This window comes from Delphinapterus leucas, chromosome 7 (genome assembly GCF_059928025.1).
Source record: "Delphinapterus leucas isolate spDelLeu-1000000601 "Yukka" chromosome 7, BTC_Dleu_Yukka2, whole genome shotgun sequence".
NCBI lineage: Eukaryota > Metazoa > Chordata > Mammalia > Artiodactyla > Monodontidae > Delphinapterus > Delphinapterus leucas.
The window spans coordinates 71,350,454-71,374,228 of record NC_143135.1 but is presented as its reverse complement, the minus strand read 5'-3'; the positions used below and the strand labels follow the sequence as shown (position 1 = coordinate 71,374,228).

Sequence of the window (23,775 nt, the reverse complement as noted above, 5' to 3'; positions counted from 1 at the left end):
CCTTTCAGCACTTTGAATATATCATTCATTCCACTCTCTCCTGGCCTGAAAGGTTTCTGCTCAGAAATCTGCTGATAGCCTAATGGGGGTTCCTTTGTAGTTTACAATCTTTATCTTACTGCTCTTAGGATTTTTTCTTTGTCTTTGATTTTTTTTTTTTTTTTTGCGGTACGCGGCCCTCTCACTGTTGTGACCCCTCCTGCGCAGGCTCAGCAGCCATGGCTCACGGGCCCAGCTGCTCTGCGGCATGTGGGATCTTCCCGGACCGGGGCACGAACCTGTGTCCCCTGCATCGACAGGCGGACTCTCAACCACTGCGCCACCAGGGAAGCCCTGTCTTTGATTTTTGACAGTTTGAGTATAATGTGTCTTGGAGAAAATAATTTTGAATTGAAACAATGGGGGATCTATTAGCTTTATGAACTTCAGTGTCCAACGTTCTCCCCAGGTTTGGGAAGTTTTCAGCCATTATTTTTTTTTAATAAGCTTTATTCCCCCTTTCTTTTCTCTTCTCCTTCTGGAACTCCAATGATTCTGCTATTGATTCTTTTGATAGTGTTCCATAGATCATGTAGGCCCTCCTTATTCTTTTTCATTCTTTCTTTTTTGTTCTCCTCTGACTGTGTTATTTCAAAGTTCCTATCCTCTAGCTCATGGATTCTTATCTTCTGACTGCTCTGTTCTGTTGTTGATGCTTTCTTTTGCATTCTTCATTTCATTCATTGAATTCTTCAGCTCCAGAATTCATGTTTGGTTCTTTTAATGATTTCTGTCTCTGTTTATTTCTCATTTTGATCATGTATTGTTTTCCAGATTTTGTTAAATTGTCTCTTTATTTTCTTGTAGGTCATTGAGTTTCCTCAAATGTCTGTTTTGAATTCTTTACTGGATAAATCAGAGATCTCTGTGTCTTTGCCTTCAGTTACTGGGGGATAATTATGATCTTTTGGTAATGTCACAGTTCCTTTATTCTTCATGTTCCTTGTAGTTTTACATTGCTGTTTTGGCATTTGAAGTAAGTTGCTTCCTCCAATCTTTACTAGCTGAGAGATACTTTTTGTTGATCCTACTTGTGTTCTGGGACTTTCTGTGACCTTGTATGGGTACATCAGCTCCACGCTTCTTGCTCCCTCTGGTGGCAGAATTGTTAAGCTTGTATGTCTTCTCTAAATCTTACTGTGACCCAGGCTAGCTGTTGGTTAATCTCCCTTTCATTTTCCAGAGGGTGGCGCTACAGCTCAAGATTGTGGTTTCTCTCTTTCCCATAGACCCTGGCTTGTTTTCTATGTACACTCCCTGTCTACCTGAGCTTACTCTCACTGTTGTTGCCCTTGGAAATGTGAACAAGGAGCTGGCTGCAGAGTGGGGACGGTCTGGATGTGGCCTTTGGGGAATTGGGAGTTCTGGTGGGTCAGATTAGGGGATCTTTGGATGAAGTTTTTCCAGTGACTCATGGTGGCCTTCCTCCTGGAGTCTAGAATGCAGAGAACCACATCCATTTAATGCCCTCTGGTATTCTTACCTGCCTCTTCCCTGAACTCCTCCCTTCCCCCAGTCACGGAGCTCTTGCTTTAATAATACTCTGAGGCTGTGGGAGAGAGGCGGGTTTCTTTAGCAGTGTCCCCACAGCTGGGAAAGCTGTGTGCTTACTCATTGTTTTCCCTTTTCCCCAGAGGGATTCCAAACCTTTTTCTCCAGGCTGTGCCACCTTGGGGGGAGGGGTGATACTGGCAAAGGTCCTCTTACCCTAATGGGTCCAGACTTGTTATTTTGTTGTTGTTGTTCCCACTGGAGTGCTGGAACTTCTTTAGAAACCTGAACTTCCATAAAGCCTTTCTCATCTGTGGATATTTGCTCATGTCATTGTTTTCCAGGTACCGCAGTTAAGAGGGGTTGGAGTCAGTTCACAGGCTCCTGCTGGTTCTACAGCCTGTATCAGGTTCTGTCTGCTTTTTACACGATGCAGTGGTGGGGGAGACTCCTTCTAGGTCCCTCGGCATATGGTGCTGGATTCCATAGCTCCCATGGGGACACTTTTGTTCATGGATAGATACCAAATTTTAGAAGTTAAAGGACAATGAAAATGAGGGATGCCTTATGCTACCATGGAGCTAGCATCACTTCTCTTGCTGCTTTCTTTAGAATAGTAAGATGCTTGCTATTCTGTAGCTAAGTCTAGAAGTTAGTAGGTCAAGAGTTAGAGAGATATATGGTTACCTTTATGACATGCTGTCTCAAATATTAATCCCGGTGTATTTTAGAGCAGAGGAATAAAGCACCATGTGAATAAGCCATTGTGAGAAGAAACAGTGCAAATTTATGTTGATGCTTCTCTTAAGTGAATAATAAGTATTTCTTATATTTTAACAGCATCTTGCAAATCCCTTTATGATGCAGCTATCTCATTTCATATTCACAAGCCTGTAAGGTGGATATTAATATTACCGTAATAATATAAATGATGAAACTAAGACTCAGAGGTTAGTATGGTGGCTACTGCCACCAAATGGGTTTTCTTTTGTGTTTTTTGGCTGGAAGGCAGTTAGGATATAAAAAACTTGTCTTCACTGGGTACCACAAATTTCTTATATATAAGTTTTAATTTTCATTCCCCTTTTTCACCTTAATTACTGCCTTGGGTAATTTTTTTCTTTTTTCAAAAGTAGGACATGTGGGTTACATTTTTGTTGACTTGGCATATCTGAGAATGACTTCCACATTAGAGAGGTCACAACATTTTCCTTCAAGAATCTGATAACATTTTCTTATTGTCTTCTAGAATATGGTTTTACAGAGAAATTTGAAGGTAGCCTGATTTTGCTTTTGTATGTAAATTCTTTCTCTTTCTAAACATTTTTGTCTATATTTTCACAGTTTGTCTTTTAATTACAGTTCAGAAATTTTTGCTGAGATACACCCATATATGTCTGTTCACTGATTTTTATGTGGAACATGATAAACTATTTCGATCAGCAAACTTAGAAAATCTTTACTCATTTCAAAAGCATGTTCTTCAGTTACATATTGGATTGTTGCTTCTATCCTGTTTTAATTTTTTCCTTTAGGGAATAGAATTCTTTTATTGGTTATCATCTTCTCTCATGATTTTTATGTCTGTTCTTTTCTACAAATTATTAGAGGGTTTTTCACGTTTGCCCTGTACATAAATGCTGTCTTCTGAATAATCCATTCAGTTCTTTATTAACTCCAGCACAGATTTTATTTCTGCTGTTACATTTAAATTTTTTTGTAGTAATTCCTTATTTTACCCATTTCTCTTAGTTTCAGTCTCTCCTTTCTATTCCTGTTTCCTAGGGGATAGGCTGGTTTCCTTTTGGGTATGCCATATAGTTTATACATTGTTTCTACTAATGCTTATAGGAATATTTTCAGAGAGCTGCTCTTTTTTTGAGCTTCAGGCTGATACTACCTTTTTCTTGTCAAACAATCTTTTTTTTTAGGCCCGATTTTTTTTTTTTCTCTTCTGTTTCATTAAGGATAGATTGGTTCAGAATCAGTGTTTGCCAGTAAACAAAGGGTCTGGATTGCCCTTGGCCTTGCTTTGTGTACTTGTTTGAGTTCCTTTCTATATCTTGAGCTCTAAAGTGAGTTGTTCATGTATAACCTCCAGTGTATGCCTATTATTAAAAGTCTGTCATCTGGTGCAGATTTTCCAAACAAAGCTGTCCATCTTGCTTCTCTTCATTGTCTTGTTCTCTGACATTCTAGTCCAAGAGTATATGAGAGCCTATGATTCTCAACATGCACTGCTTGCATGCGTTTCCCTGTGTCTTTTCTCACTTTGCAAAGCTTTACTTATGAAGATTGTACCTCGTCATGCACCTGTGCCTCTGCCAGAACTGCCTTTCTCTCCACACCTGTCTACAACACACATATTTTCTGGGGTTTGCAGCTTCCTTCCGAGTACAGAAATATAGAAAGAGAGGAAATCATGGGGAACAACACTGTAGCAACTATAAGAAGGTATACCTGTGCAATAGAGAACTAGTGCCCAGCTTTGGAAGTGACATAATCATTGTATTTCCAAATCAAGTGATAGACAGTGGGCAAAGGATAAAGCAGATTCCCTTTATGTGAACTTTCACATGTGTAACCTTGTTTGTTTTTTTCAGTATACTGTGTGTTAGTTATTATTCATATCTTTTGATCTAATTGTTTTCATAATTAGTAGAAATTCTTACCAGATTCTGGCAACCTTGTTAGTCTAAATTTTTACTATTATTATTAATTTTACTGTTATTATTTCTATAAATAGAAAATACTTATTAAGTATATATTTTGTGTCAACACTGATGTAAATGCTTTAAGTGTATTAACTCACTTAAGTTATAACAGCCCTTTTGTGGCATACTGTACTTATCACCATTTTATAGGTGGAAAAAATGAGGCATAAAGAAGTTGAACACTTGTCTAAGAGTACTTAGCTAACATATAGCACAGTCAGGATTTGAAGCCAGGAAGTCTATATATTTGCATAGTGCAGGTTTTTATACTGTTTTTCTGCATCTTCATGGGCTCGCCCTTTCTCCTTCATTCCCTACTTCTCTCTCTTCCTTTTTTCTTAAGTTTCTTTTATGACTGCATAAAAGACTATATCAGGAACTGGCAATGAGATACCATTCAAAAATATGACGTTTTTTGAGTTTTAGAATGTGGAATATTAACAAAGTATGTATGTGTGTATATATTTTAGTTCTTTAGGTATTGCACTAAGGTGTCTTTCTGAAATAAATTTAAAAATTTTCAAAAGTATGAATTTGTTTAGATTGCAAATTTATTGAACAGAAGTAATTTGTTCTTTGTAGTTCTTCCTTTATTTGCCTTAGGTGAGCATTGGGCTGTGGCAGTAATGTCTAACCCTTTTGTGTAATCCTCCCTCAGCACCTAACTTAAGCTAGGGAATGACTTGACTATCGGTAAGAATTAGATTCATTGCATTAGTGCTGCCAATATGGGCACCACTAGATAGATGGCTATTGAACACTGGAAATGCGCCTGGTCTGGTTGAGATGTGCTAGAAGTATAAAACATACTCTGGATTTTGAAGGCTTAGTATGAATAAAAGAATATAAAATATCTCATTAATACTTAAAAATATTTATTATGTGTTGAAATGACAATAGTTTTGACTTAACTAGATTTAATAAAATATGTTATTAAAATCAATTTTTGACTTTTTTCTTTTTCTAATGTGACTATAAGACAATTAAAAATTACATATGTGCCTCGTGTTATATTTTTATTGGGAGTTCAAAATTGTATAAGTTATGGTACCTCTTCTCTAGGGGTCTAGTACGGAAGAAGACAGGCAATTAGAGTGGTGTGGTAAGTGCCTGATAGGAGCTCACGCATGGCAGACATCTAACTCAGTTTTGACGGCCTGCAGAAGGTGACCTTTAAGGCAGTGGTAATGCCTTGTTTTTTCTCCCTTTTACCTTCTTTTGAGGACTCTTAAGTCTACTTTTTGGATGGAAGGAAATAAAAGTCAAAAGCTGTTTAAAAAAAAATTGAGAATCTTTTTTCTAGTAGTATTGGTTCTCAGTCTAATGAAACAAATTGAGGTTGAAGTAGAAGGCCTGAGTCTGCTCACAGAGACCACTGCTCCTCCCTCCCCCCAGACAGGCTAGGACAACCAAATGGATGGTAGTGCCTCTTGCTAAGTATGGAACACAGATCAATTTTAAATCTGTTGAGTTCACAGTGTCTGTGAGACATCTAGATGGAGAGGAACATTAAGCAGTTGGATGTATGGAACTAGAGTCCAAGAAAAATCTCAGCTGACAGTGTAGACTGAAGTTAGGTAATGTCATAGATAAGGTATGAAATCAACAGGAAGTGAGTAAAGTGAGAAATGGACGAACCTTGAAGAAATAGGGAGGGTTGAGAAAAGGGCATGTAAAGGTCATTGAAAAAGAATGGCTAGAGAAGGAAGAGTTTAGCCAGGAGAGTGTACTTTCAAGAAGCAGGCAAGTGCAGGTAGTATCACATGTAGCTAGGAGATAGAAATAAAGACTGAGAAATACCCATTGTCTTTAATACTGAGGAGGTTATTGGGGAGAAAGCAGGTTCCCTGGAAGGGGTTGGGTTAGGTCGCAAAGCCAGATTGCAGAAGGTTGAGGAATTAATGGGAGGTAAAGGACTGGCGACAGTGAAGGTTATTGTTTAGCAGTGAAAGAGGTGAAAGGGGAGGCTTTTGGCAGTTAGCGGGATGTATCTAGCATACGACGATGACGACAATCGCGATATTAGCATACGACAGTTGCGATATTTAGCATATGACAGTTGCGTGCCCACGCACTTTTTAGCTATAGGATCTTGAACAAGTTAATTCTGGCCTCTTTTTCCTCATCTAGGAAATGAGGATGATAATACCTACCCTTACAGGGCTGTTGTAGGAGTCAGTGAGAAAACGTAGTGTTTTGTGTAGTACCTTATACAGAGTAGGCACTCAGTACATGTTTGTAGAAAAACAGCAACTTCACATGTTACACATGCCAGCATTATAGTCTTTATAATTTGATTTAAAGCAGTATATGTGATATAGTTTATAACTTTAAATAAGACCAAGCATACACAGTTGAAATTTGAGTAAAAAATTAGCCTTTGAATAAAAAAATGTTTCTTTTCTTGCTCTCTCCTCCCCTTTCCAATCCAGGTCCTGAGGGAGTCTAACAAATTAGCAGAAATGGAAGAACCACCCTTACTTCCAGGAGAAAATATTAAAGACATGGGTCTGTAATGGTATTTTTGTCGAATTTCCTCCTCCTTTGTGACTGTACAGACTATTTAGTACTCTGAATGTACAGAGAACAGGCTCACTGCCTAGACACCTCCTGTTTGGTGGACTCATTACTGCCAGCCTTCCCAGCATCCAGTGTGTTCTGTAAGCTTAAGTCTAGACCTGTTGGTTGTGTTTGCATTTGGACTACTGGGAAACATGAAAGTTGAATGATATTCTGCTGCTTTTCTGGTTTGCTTTACTTTCACTGAAAGTAGGTGACTTATTTTAAAAACTGTTGCTGAATTTCGTGAAAGTAAATTTCATTATTTTGAATTACTGCAGTAAGATAGTGGGTTGCATAGATAAAAATATTGAATTGTCACTTTGTACAAGTAATTTTTCTTAAAGCACATTCTCTCTGCTTCTTTATTTTTTCCTACTCTGAATAAATTTGTCAATTTTGGATAAATATATTTCATCGCCATTGCAAAGCAAGCCGTTTGCATGTAGGTGCCTTTCTTTGTCCAGCCTAAATAACTAAGCATTAACTTATTGTATGGACTGGAAACTGGAAACACACTTTTAAGCTATTTTTTGGTCCTCATGCTTTTATTTTGTTCCACTTGCGTGGTGATCTACAAAATACCCATAGCTTTTTAAATTTTTAAGATGTTTATTTATTTATTGAAGTATAGTTGATTTACAGTATTAGTTTCAGGTATACAACATAGTAATTTGATATTTTTATAGATTGCACAACATGCAAAGTTGTTATAAAATATTGACTATATTCCCTGTGCTGCACATTACATCCTTGTAAATTATTTATTTTACAATTGGTAGTTTATACTTCTTAATCCCCTTTACCTGTTTTGCCCCTTTCCCCACCCCTCTACCCTCTAGTAACCACTAGTTTGTTCTCTGTATCTGTTTCTGTTTTGTTATATTTGTTCCTTTGTTTTTTTAATTCCATGTATACGTAAATGGTACGGTGTTTGTCTTTCTCTGTCTGACTTACTTCATTAAATATAATACCCTCCAGGTCTATTCATGTTCTTGCAGATGGCAAGATTTCATTCTTTTCTAGGTGTCCATTAACAGAGGAATGGATAAAGAAGATGAGGTATATATAGAACTACCGTGTGACCCAGCAGTTCCACTCCTGGGTGGAAAAAAAAAACCCCAAACACTGATTCAGAAAGATACATGCACCCCAGTGTTCATAGCAGCATTATTTACAGTTTCCAAGATATGGAAGCAACCTAAGTGTTTGTCAATAGATGAATGGATAAAGACGCTGTGGGGGGTGTGTGTGTGTGTGTGTGTAAAGTGGAATATTACTCAGCCATAAAAAGGTGAAATTTTACCATTTGCAGCAACATGGATGGACTTGGAGGTCATTATGCTAGGTGAAATAAGTCAAAGAAAGACAAATACTGTATGATATCTCTTATATGTAGAATCTAAAAAGTACAACAGACTAGTGAATATAACAAAGAAGCAGACTCACAGATATAGAGAACAAACTAGTGGTCACAGGTGGGGTGAGGGAAGCGGGGAGGGGCAATATAGGGGTAGGAGATTAAGAGGTACAAACTATTAGGTATAGAATAAGCTACAAGGCTATATTGTACAACACAGGGAATATAGCCAGTATTTTAGAACAACTATAATGGAATAAAACATTTAAAAATTGTGAATCGCCATATGTGCACCTATAGCTTACATAATATGGTACAGAAACTATACTTCAGTTAAAAAACAAAGAAAAGAAAAAATTGTATGCTTGTGTTCGTAAAAGAACTCTGTAAAGAAATAACGTAAGATGATTGAAAAAAAGATGTGGTATGTTTATATATTTATATATATACAATGGAATATTATTCAGTCATTAAAAGAAAATACTCATAGCTTTTGAGAAATAAAGTAATATATAGGAGAATACAGTAGATGGTTTTTCAGTCAAAGTAAACACCACCTTTCATTTGATTATCAATCATAATTTTAAAAAGTACTTAAATGCATAATTTCCCTTGGTCACATGTCATTTCCTTGTGTAAAAATAAGCAAGCCAAAGGGGACCTATCCCTTAAATGTGTTGTTATTGCCTGAGGTACATTTAGTTCCTTCACACTTAGCATTTCTCTCTTCTTTCTTTTAATTCTTAATTGAATACCTCCACATTCCTTTTTCCCCCCCTACTCACCTCAGGTATCCTAAGCTTGTTCTGCTGAGCTACCTACTAAGTTAGGTGTTATGTGTTATTACCACTGGATATTATATAATAACAGTAGTTATCACTATTAAGTGCTTACTGTCTCATTTAATCATCCTCACAGTGATCTTCTGAGGAAGATATTAATCCCATTTTGTAGATGAAGAAACTAAGGCATAGGGAGACTACCTAGCTAGTAAAGTTATAGCTAGCATTGAGACAATTTTTTTTCCCTCTTCTGAGCCTAAAGCATATGCTATTTCCACTATGATAAATGACCTTATGAAAGATTTTCAAGTTACCACTCAATCTCTTTTGTTCTCTTCCTCTCCTTTAGATAGCAACACTCCAGTTAGAACTTCATCCTTGACTCATTTCCCTTTGCTCTCTTATTTGCTCTTTTTAGTTGATCATACCTAAATTAGTAGCTTTACCTACCATGTATCTACTGATGACTCCAAAATTTGTTACTTCTAGTGTGAAGCTCTGTCTTATTACGTATAAAACAAATGCCTGTGTCTTAGACACATGCCCTTGGATATTCTGTAGATATCCCTTATGCTCAGCATCTCCAAAACTGTCATCACCTTTATCTCTAAATTTACCCCTTTTCTTTTTTTTTTTTTTTTTTTTGTGGTACGTGGGCCTCTCACTGTTGCGGCCTCTCCCGTTGCGGAGCACAGGCTCCGGACGCGCAGGCTCAGCGGCCATGGCTCACGGGCCCAGCCGCTCTGCGGCATGTGGGATCTTCCCAGACCGGGGCACGAACCCGTGTCCCCTGCATCGGCAGGCGGACTCTCAACCACTGCGCCACCAGGGAAGCCCCATCAGCTGCTCTTTTTTTCTGAACTCTGACATTCAATCAGTTACCAGATCCAGAGGAGTAATCTCTAAAAATTTCTTAAATGATATCTTTTTCTTTCATTTTCATGAGCCCTTGGTATAATATGTATGTACATTGAATTTCAGGTACCTATGAGAAACTCGCAGGAGTTTGGGAGAGAGAGCAGGGCTGGAAGTACATATTTTGGAATCATCAGAATATGGATATTAGTTGAAAATGAAAGGAGGAAAATAACCCAGAGAATGTATGGAGTAAAAAGAGGGCCAAGAACATAGCTTTGGTAAATGGTAGAAGAGGAACCAGGGAGGGAAATTGAGAAGGAATGAAGAGAATGTGATATATAAATTAGAGAGATCCAGACTATATACTTACCTTGTCCAAATAGTTATTTTCTTCTGTATTTTAGTTTAGGTTCTTCTCTGCATTGAGTGCTGTATCAACATCTCTACCCATTAAAAGGATACCAACCACTGGGGCACAACTCACATGGCTGTGTTCCTTGAACCTTCTCCGATCCCATAACTTAATGGACTTTCCTTCTTTGTATTACTTAGAGTATGTTTTTGTGCCTCTCTTTCTGCACAGATTGCATGCTCTCATATATTGCATTTATTTGTATATATTTTACATCCTTATAGATATGTATTCTCAAAGTCATTTTGGTCTGCCTCATGGAAACTATTATTGATTCTTTGTGAGCTTAGGGAAAATTTGAGAGGATTGGTAAACCTAAACTCTTTTGGTACCACTAGGCAGTATCAGTATTGTGAAATTTAGAGGAATAGCTAATATATTAAATAAAATATTCTGATTCAAAGTCACCTGTATAGACTTGATTATTCTTCAAAAAATTAAATGTAATACAAAGGATAAGGCTGGTAACCTTGACTGTATTACTTCATATAGAAAAGACATTCTTAGTTGGTCTAATGTAAATCTGCAGTTTAGACATTTTTTAAAAGAGTAGTGTTAGGAACATCAACAGAATGCTTTAACAGTAGCAGCAACAGTCTCAGGATATTGTGGCCTGTGCACATCAGCAGTAGAGATGGCCCCAGACGGCAGTATTTCACCCTTTAACACCAGAGACAGACTGTGCTACTTGAGTGACTTAGCTTTGCATGATGTGGTGGAAGGAAATTTGAATTTGCAGACATAGGAATTGCATTCGAGTCCTAATCTTAGCAGTTACTGGTTTTGAAACATTAGACAATTTGTTTTACTTCTCTGAGCCCTGGTATTCTCATCTAAAAGTTGTAGGTAATTAGAGGTTTTATATTTAAAGGTTGTTTTGAAGGTTAAGGGAGGTACTCAGGTAAAAAGTACTTTATAAATTCTGAAGTGCTAGGCTGTCAGTGCTGGTTGTTAACTATTGTCGTTCGCTCTGGTTAAGATTCTTAATCACAGTCTCTCTTCTACTTGGTACAAACTCTGCTAGGCATAAATTCTCTCTTCAGAGTGACTTAGCTGCCACCAGCCTGAGGAAAAAGGATAAAAGGGACAGAGCAAAGCCAAGCCTAATGATGATAATAGTAACATAGCTATAAACCCTTGGGTTGGCCAAAAAGTTCGTTCGGTTGTAAGTAATTTTCATCAAGAGCTTTATTGAATAACGTATTCATTAACCAAACGAACTTTTTGGCCAACCCAATATCTAGTAGAGTACTTTTAATTTTGGAAGCACTTTCATGTATGTTATTTCATGATTTTAGAATAAAGGAAGTTGTAACAAAAACTTTGGGCTGGGACTAAGAGGGACATATCCTGTAGTAGAATATAGAATAATAAGACTGATTTTCTTGTGTGAGTGAAGAAAATTGGCTCTGGAAAAAATCAAGAAATGTCTTTAGTAACATTGAATAAAGCTTTCCCAGTTGAGATAAAAATTCATAAGGGCAAGAAAATGTCTGCAAGGCAAGCTTATGTATCTTTCTATAATGATTGGTTTATTTAATTTTAATAGCTTCCCTCTAAATGAAGCATTGGAAATGCATTGGAAACAATGATTCAAATAATTTAGCTCATACTTGAACATTCCTAAGGGAGCTATTTTGAAGGTTAGAAATGTTTGTTGGAAGATCAGTCTCATTTCAAATTCCATACAAAGCGGTCAGTCCTTCAAAGTGAGGAATAGAGAAAGCAAAGTCAAGGAAGTTGCAATACCTTATTAAACATATTTCATGTTCCTAAGTTTTCCCAGAAGCCCCTTGAAACATTCTTAGAAATTTTTTGCTCCTAATTGTGCCTTAGTTTCTTGGAACAATGAAGATGTTCCTTTATCTGCTGCTTTGCTACAGTAATGACATAGCAGGGATTTATGAATGTTCTAAGACACAAAAAAACCTTTGTATTGGGCATATGAACTCTACCATATTAAATATTATTTTGAGCTGGTGGTAGCTGAGTTACCCTGCTTAATTAACACGTTTTAAAAAGCGATAATACTGTATAGATTCATCATTTATCATTTAATTAAACAATGCTTGTGATTATTTCTCTACAAAGTTTGACATCTGTTGCTTGGTCAGGAATATAATACCCTCTTATTGTACTGTTATTTTTTCTAAGAATCTACTTCATATATGTTTCATTTTCTGTACAGTATTTTCTGTATAAATATAATCAGGTCAGGAGTTTCTGTTATTATGTTTTAGGTATTGTATAGTTAGAGGAATGGTGACACACTAGACTGTGGCCAGAAGAAGACCAGCAGATTGGAGAGATGAGCTAGGAACTATGATTAGATGTTTGGTGACTGTGACTTGAGACATTTACTGTTGTTCCCACCTTTACCACTACTCCTCCACTCACTACTCCAACTGCCACACCTCGTCTGTCCATCAGGGAGAGTGGCCATCTTTGTTTCCTTGTGTCTGTCTCAGGGTGAAGGATGTCCCTCTGCTTCTTCAGTCCTTCCCATTTATTCTACATTCCTTCCCCGGATTAGTGTGTGGTTAGAAGCTTGGATTTAGCATTTGAGGTCTCTTTGAATCACTGATTCTGTGATTTTCTTGATCATAATTTAGACTAGCAATCAGAATTCTTTTAAGTTTTGTTTGTGAAAAGATGATAGTGCAGTTTTTAATAGTGCACAATGTATAGTAAATTGTGGGCTCTTTTCCTTTTCAGCCAAAGATGTAACTTATATATGTCCATTCACTGGTGCTGTACGAGGAACTCTGACTGTTACGAACTACAGGTTATATTTCAAAAGCATGGAACGGGTAAGGCTTGTTGGATCAGATTTTTATATGTACATCTGTATGTTGTTTGTTCATCTTTGGTCATTGTTAATTAAAGCATTTCTAGTTAATATTTTTCTCAGCTATAATTGTACAGTATCAGTTGCTCAGTTTTAATTTTTTTTTCCTTCCTTTAGGATCCCCCATTTGTTTTAGATGCTTCTCTTGGTGTTATAAGTAGAGTAGAAAAAATTGGTGGTGCTTCTAGTCGAGGTGAAAACTCTTACGGACTTGAAACTGTGTGCAAGGTAAATGTTGTAATACGTATGCAATTTTTTTTTGTTTGAAAAGCTTTCTATTAAATAGATATTTTAGAAACTTCCAAAATATCAAATGGATTTCATGCTAGAAGTGTCATTCTGGTAGAAGAAAACAACATTTAGGAGTAATAAAAAGGTAATTGGTCATGAATTAGACTTGAATTTTTTGGACTGAACCAAAGTACTCTCACATTCATTATTTCATTTTTGAGCCTCATAAAAATCTTGAAGTAAGCATGATGGACATGATTACCTTTAATTTACAAATTAGAAACATAAGGCTCTTAGCAGTTAAGGCTCAGAGTACTTTGTAGTGGAGGAACTGATTGTGATACAATCACCTCTTTCCTATTTCTAGTTCTCATAATTTTTCTGCTTCTAAAACTATGGTGAGGAAAACTTCATGTTATAGACCTTCTGTATTTTCTTATCTAACTAGTATTCCTTAATTGCATTGATACTTGAATGAGAGTTAGATTGTTATAATCTTAACATTCAGTCATAAATATTTAATACCATTGCCACTTCTAAGGTCGCTGTTCTCCTTACTATATAGCCTAATTAACAGCTGTGTACATCTCACTTCTAGATCATCTTTTTCCTTTCTTTTGCTGTTCTGCGAGTGCCAAAAGAGTAAAAGCAACAGCATATGCGTAACTTTCAAGATCCTTTCTCATGACAATCTTAGAAGCTTTATGAATCTAGTATTAAAGCTAATGACTTAGTAATTATTTGTGTGGTTTTCCATTAAGTTGGAAGGGCTCTAAGAGTATAATAGCTGTCAGTTGTGTGACAGGCACACTGTCTCCTGATTGCTCTTCTGTGGTCTAAAGAGTAAATAGAGCATAGAATATAAGAGGACATGAAAGAGGGTGACTGAAATTTTCATCATTTTAAATATAACTTTTTCCATAGAACAAGACCATTATCAATAAACCCAAACATTTGTAGGGCCCCTGCTATGGTACTTTTGGAGAGCTCTGTTTAACAGACTGATTATGAATATCTCTATTTGTTGTAAAGGTATTTACTGATGAAAAACAAAGTATCAGCTTAGGTTCTCACACATTTGTTTTAAAAGGTGGTAGAGCTGGCATTCTGATTTTGGATCAGATTTATAATAAAATGTTCTACTTGTTCATGTTCTGTAGGTGCACTGTAGTGGAGTGTCTGTGTGCTCAATTTTACAGGATGCAGTGGAATAAAGCTATTTTGAATTCTGTCTAGATGAAACCACTTAAATAAAATGAATAGTCTTGAAATTATTCATAATCCCGTTTATTTTCTTAGTGCTATTAAGATCTCAGTAAATTGGAACATGAATATCTACATTCAGCCTGAGCATAGAAAACTGCTTGAGAACAAATAAGGGAAGGGAATTTTGCTCTTTAGATCTGACTTTAGAGCCTGGATGATATCAGTCAAACTATTCAGAGTTTTTGCTAGTAGATAGTTGAAGAACTTGGGATGTGGACTGGAGGAAGACCTTTAGGCAGAGTTTGGTTCTATCAGTCTAGTAGCAGGAGCCTTATGAATTGAAGATCCAATGGAAATGAGTCCTGGCAAGGGATTATAAATAGGCAAATGATCACCAAGCATAATGGGAATGAAGACATTTATTAAATATAACAACAGCTAATCAGGTTTTTAATAGGGAAATTCATAACAGACATTGGGCTTTCACAGGGAAAGGACATAATTTTTTTTTAAGATTTATTTATTTAATTTATTTTTGGCTGTGTTGGGTCTTAGTTGCGGCATGTGGGTTATTCGTTGAGGCACGTGGGATCTCTTGTTCTGGTGCGTGGGCTTCTCTCTAGTTGTGGTGTACAGGTTTTCTCTTCTCTAGTTGTGGCATGTGGGCTCTGTAGTTGTAGCGTGGGGGTTCCAGAGCGCGTGGGCTCTGTAGTTTGCGGCAAGCGGGCTCTCTAGTTGAGGCACGTGAGCTCAGTAGTTGTGGCGAGGGGGCTTAGTTGCCCCGTGGCATGTGGAGTCTTAGTTCCCTGACCAGGGATCAACCCGCGTCCCCTGCATTGGAAGGTGGATTCTTTACCACTGGACCACCAGGGAAGTCCCAGGGCATAATGTTGATAGTGTGTATCAGCCATGTAATATCATGACTTCAGATATAGTATCTCTAATCTCCAGTGCCTACATGAGATGCTGGCTCCTTCAGTGGCCTATCTTTTGTTCATAAGCAGAGGGAAATTTTCTGTCCTCTGAATTCTGCCTTGTATCAGAGTGTCTTGTGTTTATTTTTGTTTCTCTCAATAAGGCATTGTAATTTCCCTGCCTCCAGGAGCTGTTGTCTATTTTTGTATCCCACATTCATTCACTTTTTATTTAATGAACAAATAGTTGCCTTATTTGTTCATTAAATAAAAAGTGAACAAACAATGATAGGTGACTTGGATCATAACTCTTTTCTAGGATATCCGGAACTTACGGTTTGCTCATAAACCTGAGGGGCGAACAAGAAGATCTATATTTGAGAATCTAATGAAATATGCATTTCCTGTCTCTAATAACCTGGTAAGAGGTTTCTCATCTTTGTAAAAGCTATATTATAATTATTGGTGTAGTGTCAAGAAACTAGGCTATTTAGAATCTCTCTGTTTACAGTCCCACTTTGCCAGATGTCTAGTTTAGGTTTAATCTATAGGACCAGCTTTTTAAGGTATAAAATGAGGAAGCTGGACTAGCTGATTTCTGAGGTCCATCCCTGCAGACTGACATTCTATCATTATATAATCTTTCTATCCAGGGTATTTCCATGATGAAAAGCTGTATGTGGTTTTCATTAGGATGTGAAATCTTTTTAATTGAGAGCTGAGAGTTAAGTCTAGCAATTTCAGGAGGGAAGGGTGTATAAATACTTAGAACTGAGTTCCTACTGTGTGCTATTAACAGTACTAGGTTTCCTCATTTATTTTATATACTCTAACTTCTACAGTAGCCCTATGGTGCTAAATATTATTTATCCGTATTTTAAAGTTGAAACCAGGAGCAGGTAAACAATTGACTCAGTGGCGTAGTTAGTAAGAAGTAAAATTTAGAATCAATCCTGGTCTTCTGACTCGAGTTTGAATGTTTATCATCATAGTTGTTCCTGCTATTCTGTCTACATTAATGATAAATTAAAGTTTCTTTTTTGGTACAGATTGCAAGCCCCAAATTAAAAAGTTTATTCAGTATGTTTTAGAAAATGTCGCATAATCCTTAAAGCTGCTTAACTGCTGATATCTATGATGTCAAACTAATTAATTATATCAGAAGATGTCTTTTTTATATAATATCTTTCATTATTTAGAAGTAAACCTAAAACAGCTACCAAAGATATCTGAAGGAAACATGGTGATATGTTGGCATTTGATAAATCTTGGTGGCAGACCTTTGTGCTTTCTGTGCTTGAAAATATTAAAAAAAGTAAGTTTTCAAAATTATAAAACAAAAGCTAAAACAACAATATAGAGAAGAATATCAATACTAAATATCCTTACAGATAAGTAAATGAAAACTTGGGCTATGATAAGGTTACATTTCTGATTCATTACCTTCTTAAATGTCTTTTTTAGCTATTAACTCTTTACTTTTTGTAGCCTCTTTTTGCTTTTGAGTACAAAGAAGTATTCCCTGAAAATGGGTGGAAGCTATATGACTCTCTTTTAGAGTATAGAAGGCAGGTAAGTACTTTTTTTTTTGAATTTCAATATTCTGTATTCTTTTCATTACAACAAAATGTTCATGGATAGAAGTGAAGAGCTTTATATAGTTTTGTGGTTTTTGTTGTTGTTTCTTTAATAAAGGCTAATCTTGATTTTTTTGATTGCCTTTCAGTTTCTTTAAACAGCTTTTCAGACTATGCCAATGATCTTTCATGAATCTTTACTTATCTGAGCGTTTACAAGTAAATCAGTTTATTGAAAAAATGTTTAATAATTATAAAAATAAAATTGTAAATATATTTACATTTTAATGTTTTTATATGTCATTTGCATTATTCACTCAGATTTTTCTTTTTGGGTATCCTATAATTTAATTCTGAAAACATTTCCTAATAATTCTACTACTTATGATTTAGCTTTACATAAAATTTTGAAAGTTCTACATTTTCAGAGGACACACTTCTACATAAAATGTTAATAAATCAAATCTGATAGTATACAAAACAGATAATACATCATGACTAAGGTGAGTTTGCTTAACATTAGAAAACCTAATAATGTGATTCACCACAGTAGGAGATTAAAGCAGAATTCTGTCTTGAGATCTGTGTTATAGTGTATCATTCTCCCTATTCTTCCTCAATATACCACTTCCCAGAGTTCCTATACTGCAATACTTAAACTCTACCAAAAATAGTCTTTATTTTTAACTTTCCACATGTTCACTGTGCATTCTTGAGAATTTTTCAGACACATTGATTGTTTCTTGGTAATTATTAGATTTGATATTCAAATTATTCTAGAATTCAAATATGACAAACATTAGGCTATGATTTTTATATTTAGATTTTAAACATTGCATTTTAATTACTATAAAGCTTCTAATTTTTTAGGTTTGTTTCAGAAAGCCAGGAAGAATAAAAAACCATCACTAGAGAACTAAAGATATCCAGATGGTTTGAGACTGATTTTGTTGCTCAATTGCATGTGGCAAGTAAAATTTAAAATTAGTTATAAAACCATTCAGTTATAAAACCATCAGCTGGAAAAATATGAAGCAGAATACAAAATAAATGGATCAGCTTTTAAAAACCAAGAGTCTACACGTAACATTGCAAAATTTTTGCTAAACCAAAAATCCAGTGTCAGAATTAGGTGGCAAAGCAATCAGAAAATCTAACAAATGTCTGTAGAACTGTAAAAATAAAGAATATTCTTTGGGAATCTGGGCAAAAATTGCTATCTGTTATAGTAGCATTCAACATAGAACTTTGGAAAGGAGATAACTGTGTCCAGCGAAAAGAAAGAAATTAATATGAAAAAGAATAAGTTGAAGAGTGAGTGCGAAAAAACAACCCGATCAAAAAAATGGGCAGAAGACCTAAATAGACATTTCTCCAAAGACATGCAGATGGCCAACAATCACATGAAAAGAGGCTCAACATTGCCAATTATTAGAGAAATGCAATTCAAAACTATAATGAGGGCTTCCCTGGTGGTGCAGTGGTTGAGAGTCCGCCTGCCGATGCAGGGGACACGGGTTCGTGCCCCGGTTTGGGAAGTTCCCACATGCTGTGGAGCGGCTAGGCCCGTGAGCCATGGCTGCTGAGCCTGCGCGTCCGGAGCCTGTGCTCCGCAACGGGAGAGGCCACAACAGTGAGAGGCCCGCGTACCGCAAAAACAAAAAAAACAAAACTATTATGAAGTATCACCTTACCCTGGTCAGAATGGCCATCATCAAAAAGTCTACAAATAAATGCTGCAGAGGGTGTGGAGAAGAGAGAACCTTCCTACACTTTTGGTGGGAATGTAAATTGGTATAGTCACTATGGAAAATAGTCTGGAGATTCCTTAAAAAACTAAAAATAGAGTTACCATGTGATCTGGAAAAGGTGAAAACTCTAATTCAAAGAGATACATGCACCCTAATGTTTCATAGCATCACTATTTACAGTAGCAAAGGCATGGAAGCAACCTAAGTGTTCATCAACTGATGAATGGATCAAGAAGATGTGTACACGCACACACGCACACATGCGCGCGCGCGCGCGCACACACACACACACACACACACACTGGAATATTACTCAGCCATAAAAAGGAATGAAATATTGCCATTTGCAGCAATGTGAATGGACCTAGAGATTATCATACTGAGTGAAGTAAGCCAGGCAGAGAAAGACAAATATATAATATCACTTATATGTGGAACTAAAAAAGTAATACAGATGAACTTGTTTACAAAACAGAAACAGACTCACTGACATAGAAAACAAACTCATGTTTACCAAAGGGGAAAGAGGTGGGGGGAGAGATAAGTTAGGAGTATGGGATTAACAGATACACACCACTGTACGTAGAATAAACAACAGTGATTTACTGTATAGTACAAGAACCTATATTCAATATCTTGTAATAACCTATAATGGAAAAAACCAGAGAAAATATGTATAACTGAATCACTTTGCTGTACGTTTGAAACTAATACAATATTGTAAATTAGCTATACTCCAATTGAAAAAAAAGAGTAAATGAACAGCTATACGCATTCAGAAAGAGAATTATGAGATTAGGAAATGCGGTAATCAGAATACAGCATTGAACTCTACACTGAATGATACAGATGCTCTATGGTCTTTGATTTGCTAGATTAATTTGTTGGCTTTGTACTGCAGAGTTAGACACTTTGAGTCAACTGAGTTAAAATGTAGTGGAGAGGACACTGTATTTGGTGTAGTTAGAAGACTTTTTTTTTAATTTAAGTTTATTACTGAAGAAAATGAAGATAATCTCTTCTGTTTGTTTCTTGTTTTCATTGAGGTATAATTGACATACGACATTATATTAGTTTCAGGTGTACACCATAATGATTTGATATTTATAAATATTGCGAAATGATCACCACAGTAAGTCTATAGTTAACATCTAGACAGTGTCACCAAAAACAGTTACAGGATTTTTTTTTTCTTGTGATGAGATCTTTCAAGATTTATTCTCTTCGCAACTCTCAAATATACAATACAGTATTAACTATAGTTACCATGCTGTACAGTGTATCCCTGTGACTTACATTTACTTTATAATTGGAAGCTTGTACCTTTTGGCTCCCTTCACCATTTCGCCCACTCCTGACCTCCTGCTTCCAACAACCAACCATAAGTTTGTTCCCTTTATCTATGAGCTTGTTTTCTTGTTTTGTTTTTTTTTAAGATTCCACATATACGTGAGATCGTCATACAATATTTGCTTTTTTCTGTCTTATTTCACTTAACATTGTGCACTCAGGTTCCATCCATGTTGTCACAAGTGGCAAGATTTCATTCTTTCTGTGGTTGAATAAAATTGCATTATATATAGAGATCTCTCGCTCTCTTTATATATATACACACACATATATATATGTATATATATATATATATATACATATATATATATATATACACCACATTTTCTTTATTCATCAGTGAGCACTTATATTGTGTCCATATCTTGGCTATTGTAAATAATGCTACAATGAATGGAAGCATATATCTTTTTGAGTTAGTGTTTTCATTTTCTTTGAATAAATACTCAGAAGTGGAATTGCTGGATCATATAGTAGTTCTATTTTTAATTTTTTGAGGAACCTCCTTACTGTTTCCCACCAACACTGCACAAAGGCTCCCTTTTCTGCACATCCCCGCCAACACTTGTGATTTCTTGATTTTTTGGTGATTAGCCGTTTTATTTTATTGTTTATTTATTTTAAAAATTATTCATTTATTTTTTAGTACATCTTTATTGGAGTATAATTGCTTTACAATGCTGTGTAATTAGCCATTTTAACAGGTGTGAGGTGATATCTCATTGTAGTTTTGATTTGCATTTCCCTGATGATGAGTGATGTTGAGCATCTTTTCATGTGTTCGCTAGCCATTTGTATGTCTTTGGGAAAATGTTTATTCCGATCCTTTGCTCATTTTTAATCGGATTTTTTTTTGTTGTTTTTAAGTTCTTTATATATTTTGGATGTTAACGCCATATCAGGTATATGGTTTGCAAATATTTTCTCCAATTTCATAGGGTGCCTTTTCATTTTGTTGATGGTTTTTCCTTTGCTGTTCAGGGTAATCTCTTAATATAAATGTTGAGACTAAAGATAAAGCATCAGAGTATTCCTTTTTTCTTCTTTTAAATTAAAAAAAAATTGGATGCGGTAATACACTCTGTATAAAATTCAAAAGGTATAAAAGGGTATACTGAAAGGAAGGTTTCCCTTCCGGCCAACATTGTTCCCCAGCCATCCCAGTTCCTCTCCCTTTAGGAAATAATGTTACTCATTACCCGTATATCCTTTCAGAGATTTTATGCTACACAGCTTGTATAATGTGTATACAGTATTTTTTTAAAGCAGATAATAGCGTTCTGTGCACACTGTACCCTTCTTTTTCATTTAACATATTTTGGAGATTATACCATCTCAAAACACACGGCCTCTCTATTCTTTTTTTCTTTAAAATTGATATATAATTCACATACCATAAAATTTTCTACTTTAAAGTGTACACCACTGTTTTTTGTTTGTTTGTTTGTTTTTGCGGTACGCGGGCCTCTCACTGTTGTGGCCTCTCCCATTGCGGAGCACAGGCTCCGGACGCGCAGGCTCAGTGGCCATGGCTCACGGGCCCAGCCGCTCCGCGGCATGTGGGATCTTCCCGGACCGGGGCACGAACCCGCGTCCCCTGCATCGGCAGGCGGACTCTAAACCACTGCGCCACCAGGGAAGCCCTACACCACTGTTTTTTAATATATTCATAAGGTTGTGCAGCTATCACCACAATCTAATTCCAGATCATTTAGAAGACTCAGTTTTGAATCGTACCTCTGGCACTTGCTTAGCTCTCACACTTATATATGTGCTGTTGAATGAGTCACTCACGTCACAGTGCCTTTATTTTTTACTTGGTGATAGGAACTGCCTTATAGGATTGTTTGAAGGATTAGTGATACACAGAAAGGCACATTATAAACCATAGAAATCGATCCAAATGATTATTATTATATTTGTTACATTGTAAAGCTCTAAATACAGAAGTCATGATTGGTTGGCTTTTTGTGTGCTGCCGCTGAAACACAAAATGAAAGCCACACTAAATTTGTAGAACTATACCTTATAGTGCCTAAAGAAATTAGATTATATATTTTTTAAATGGGCAAAGCTGTTAGTAACCATTTGTTTGTTGTATAAGAGAGTATTTCTTTAATTTTCTCTTGACACATGTAGTGATTATACAGAGGACCCTGAAATTTGTGGATAAGGTCAAGAGAAATCATCAAGTTGCTAAAATAGTAAAAATCAGTATATAGAAAATGAGCATGGTCTTCTGCAGAAATAATCATATGGTAGATACCTTGCTTAACAAATTTGGAGAGCACTCAAGTACAGTAAAGGAAAACAGAATTTATCCTCAGAACTGGAATGTAAGTAACTAGGGAAAGCTATAATCCAGTTAATTTGGTTGTAAATTGACTGACAAATGGTTACATTAACTGAAGGGCAGTGATTTGCATGGAGAGAAGAAAGATGTATGCCAGAGATCAACAGTTGTCCTTATATCTTTAGCACTGTCTACAAAGAATGTATATGCTGACTAGCCAACTCCAGTTTTCTGCTTGGAAGGCACTTCTTTAGTGCAGTTAGGTGTGTCAGCTTCTCTAAGAATCAGGAGGACAATAGCCATTAAGGTAATTTAAGTCAATGATTCTACTCCCACCCATCCATTTTTCTGAAGAATATGACACAACCTCAGTGGTAACAGTTCTCCCTGGTAGTGATTTTTCAAGGATATGGGAAGGCAGTGAGAGAGAGATGGGAGTTACCTACCTGTGTTAAAGATGGTACGCTAGGATCTCAGGAGATCTGACCCTCTCAGCTTTGACTCCATATTTTCTAAGAAAACTTCAGAAACTAATTTTGCTTCTTGTAGAAGCTTCCTTGTGGTTCATTGATTTTATTGATTCACATATTCATTCATTCATCAAATTCATGTAGCACCTACTGTGTACTAGTGGCTAAAACAGAAAGACACACTCCTGACTCCCAAAGAACATATGTTTAATGGAGGATTCAAAGAAGTAAACTAACAATCAAAATACACAGTGGTGAATATTGTGACTAATAGAGCAGGTACTCCGGTGATAGAATATGAAGCCATCTGGAAACTGAAGGTGTTTGGTATAGGCTAGACTAGAGTTTAGAGTGGCCAGAGATCAGTCTGGGGAAAGCAGGAGTGTGAAGGTCTTTGCCAAGTCCCATAAAGGATTCTATACTTTATGTGAAAAGGAATAGGTAGCCATTGATAGTTTTTAGGCAGAAGAATGATGTGATAGCTTTTGCATCTTAAAAGAATTTTGAGGCAGTGTGGAGAATGGATTGCAGAGGGACAGAAGAGAAGTGACAATGGCCTGAATTAGGGAAGTGACAATGGCCTGAATTAGGGAAGTGACAGTGAAGATTGAGAGACATGAGCAAACTTTTTTCAGGCACTTTTGGAAGAAAAAAATCATAAAAATTAGTCATTCATTGGAAGTAGAGGGTGAGGGAGAGTTAGAGGTGGTATCCAAGTTTCTTGGTTGAGTACCACCTCTATAAACTTACGAATTCATTATTTTCATTGTACATTTTTTATTATAGCATGAACATTTATTTTAAACATCTCTTACTTAAACCTTTTTTTTATTTCTGGAAATAAGTAAGGATCTTACCTGAACAGTTATCTAGAAAGTTGAGGAAAGCAGGAGGGAAGGAGAGATGTAGATCATAGGAAG

At 36.3% G+C, this 23,775-nt stretch overlaps 1 protein-coding gene across 18 annotated transcripts in view; it reads left to right on the top strand.

Annotated features, from left to right (window-relative positions):
• The window catches only part of MTMR2 (myotubularin related protein 2), a 137,767-nt gene that overhangs the window by 62,969 nt on the left and 51,023 nt on the right, over nucleotides 1-23,775 (top strand). For 16 of the 18 annotated variants that reach the window (XR_016393897.1, XM_089915429.1, XM_089915432.1 and 13 more), the window contains 5 exons: nucleotides 6,677-6,752; nucleotides 12,931-13,025; nucleotides 13,181-13,291; nucleotides 15,734-15,835; nucleotides 16,903-16,986. Coding sequence is in view for 17 of the 18 variants with exons in the window: in XM_089915429.1 (XP_089771555.1) it covers nucleotides 6,677-6,752; nucleotides 12,931-13,025; nucleotides 13,181-13,291; nucleotides 15,734-15,835; nucleotides 16,903-16,986 (468 nt within the window). In the remaining variant the exon portion in view is untranslated. Of the gene's footprint in view, nucleotides 1-6,676; nucleotides 6,753-10,207; nucleotides 10,357-12,930; nucleotides 13,026-13,180; nucleotides 13,292-15,733; nucleotides 15,836-16,902; nucleotides 16,987-23,775 lie in introns of those variants that run through there. The other 2 variants (XM_089915439.1, XM_089915438.1) reach the window with 2 other exon arrangements.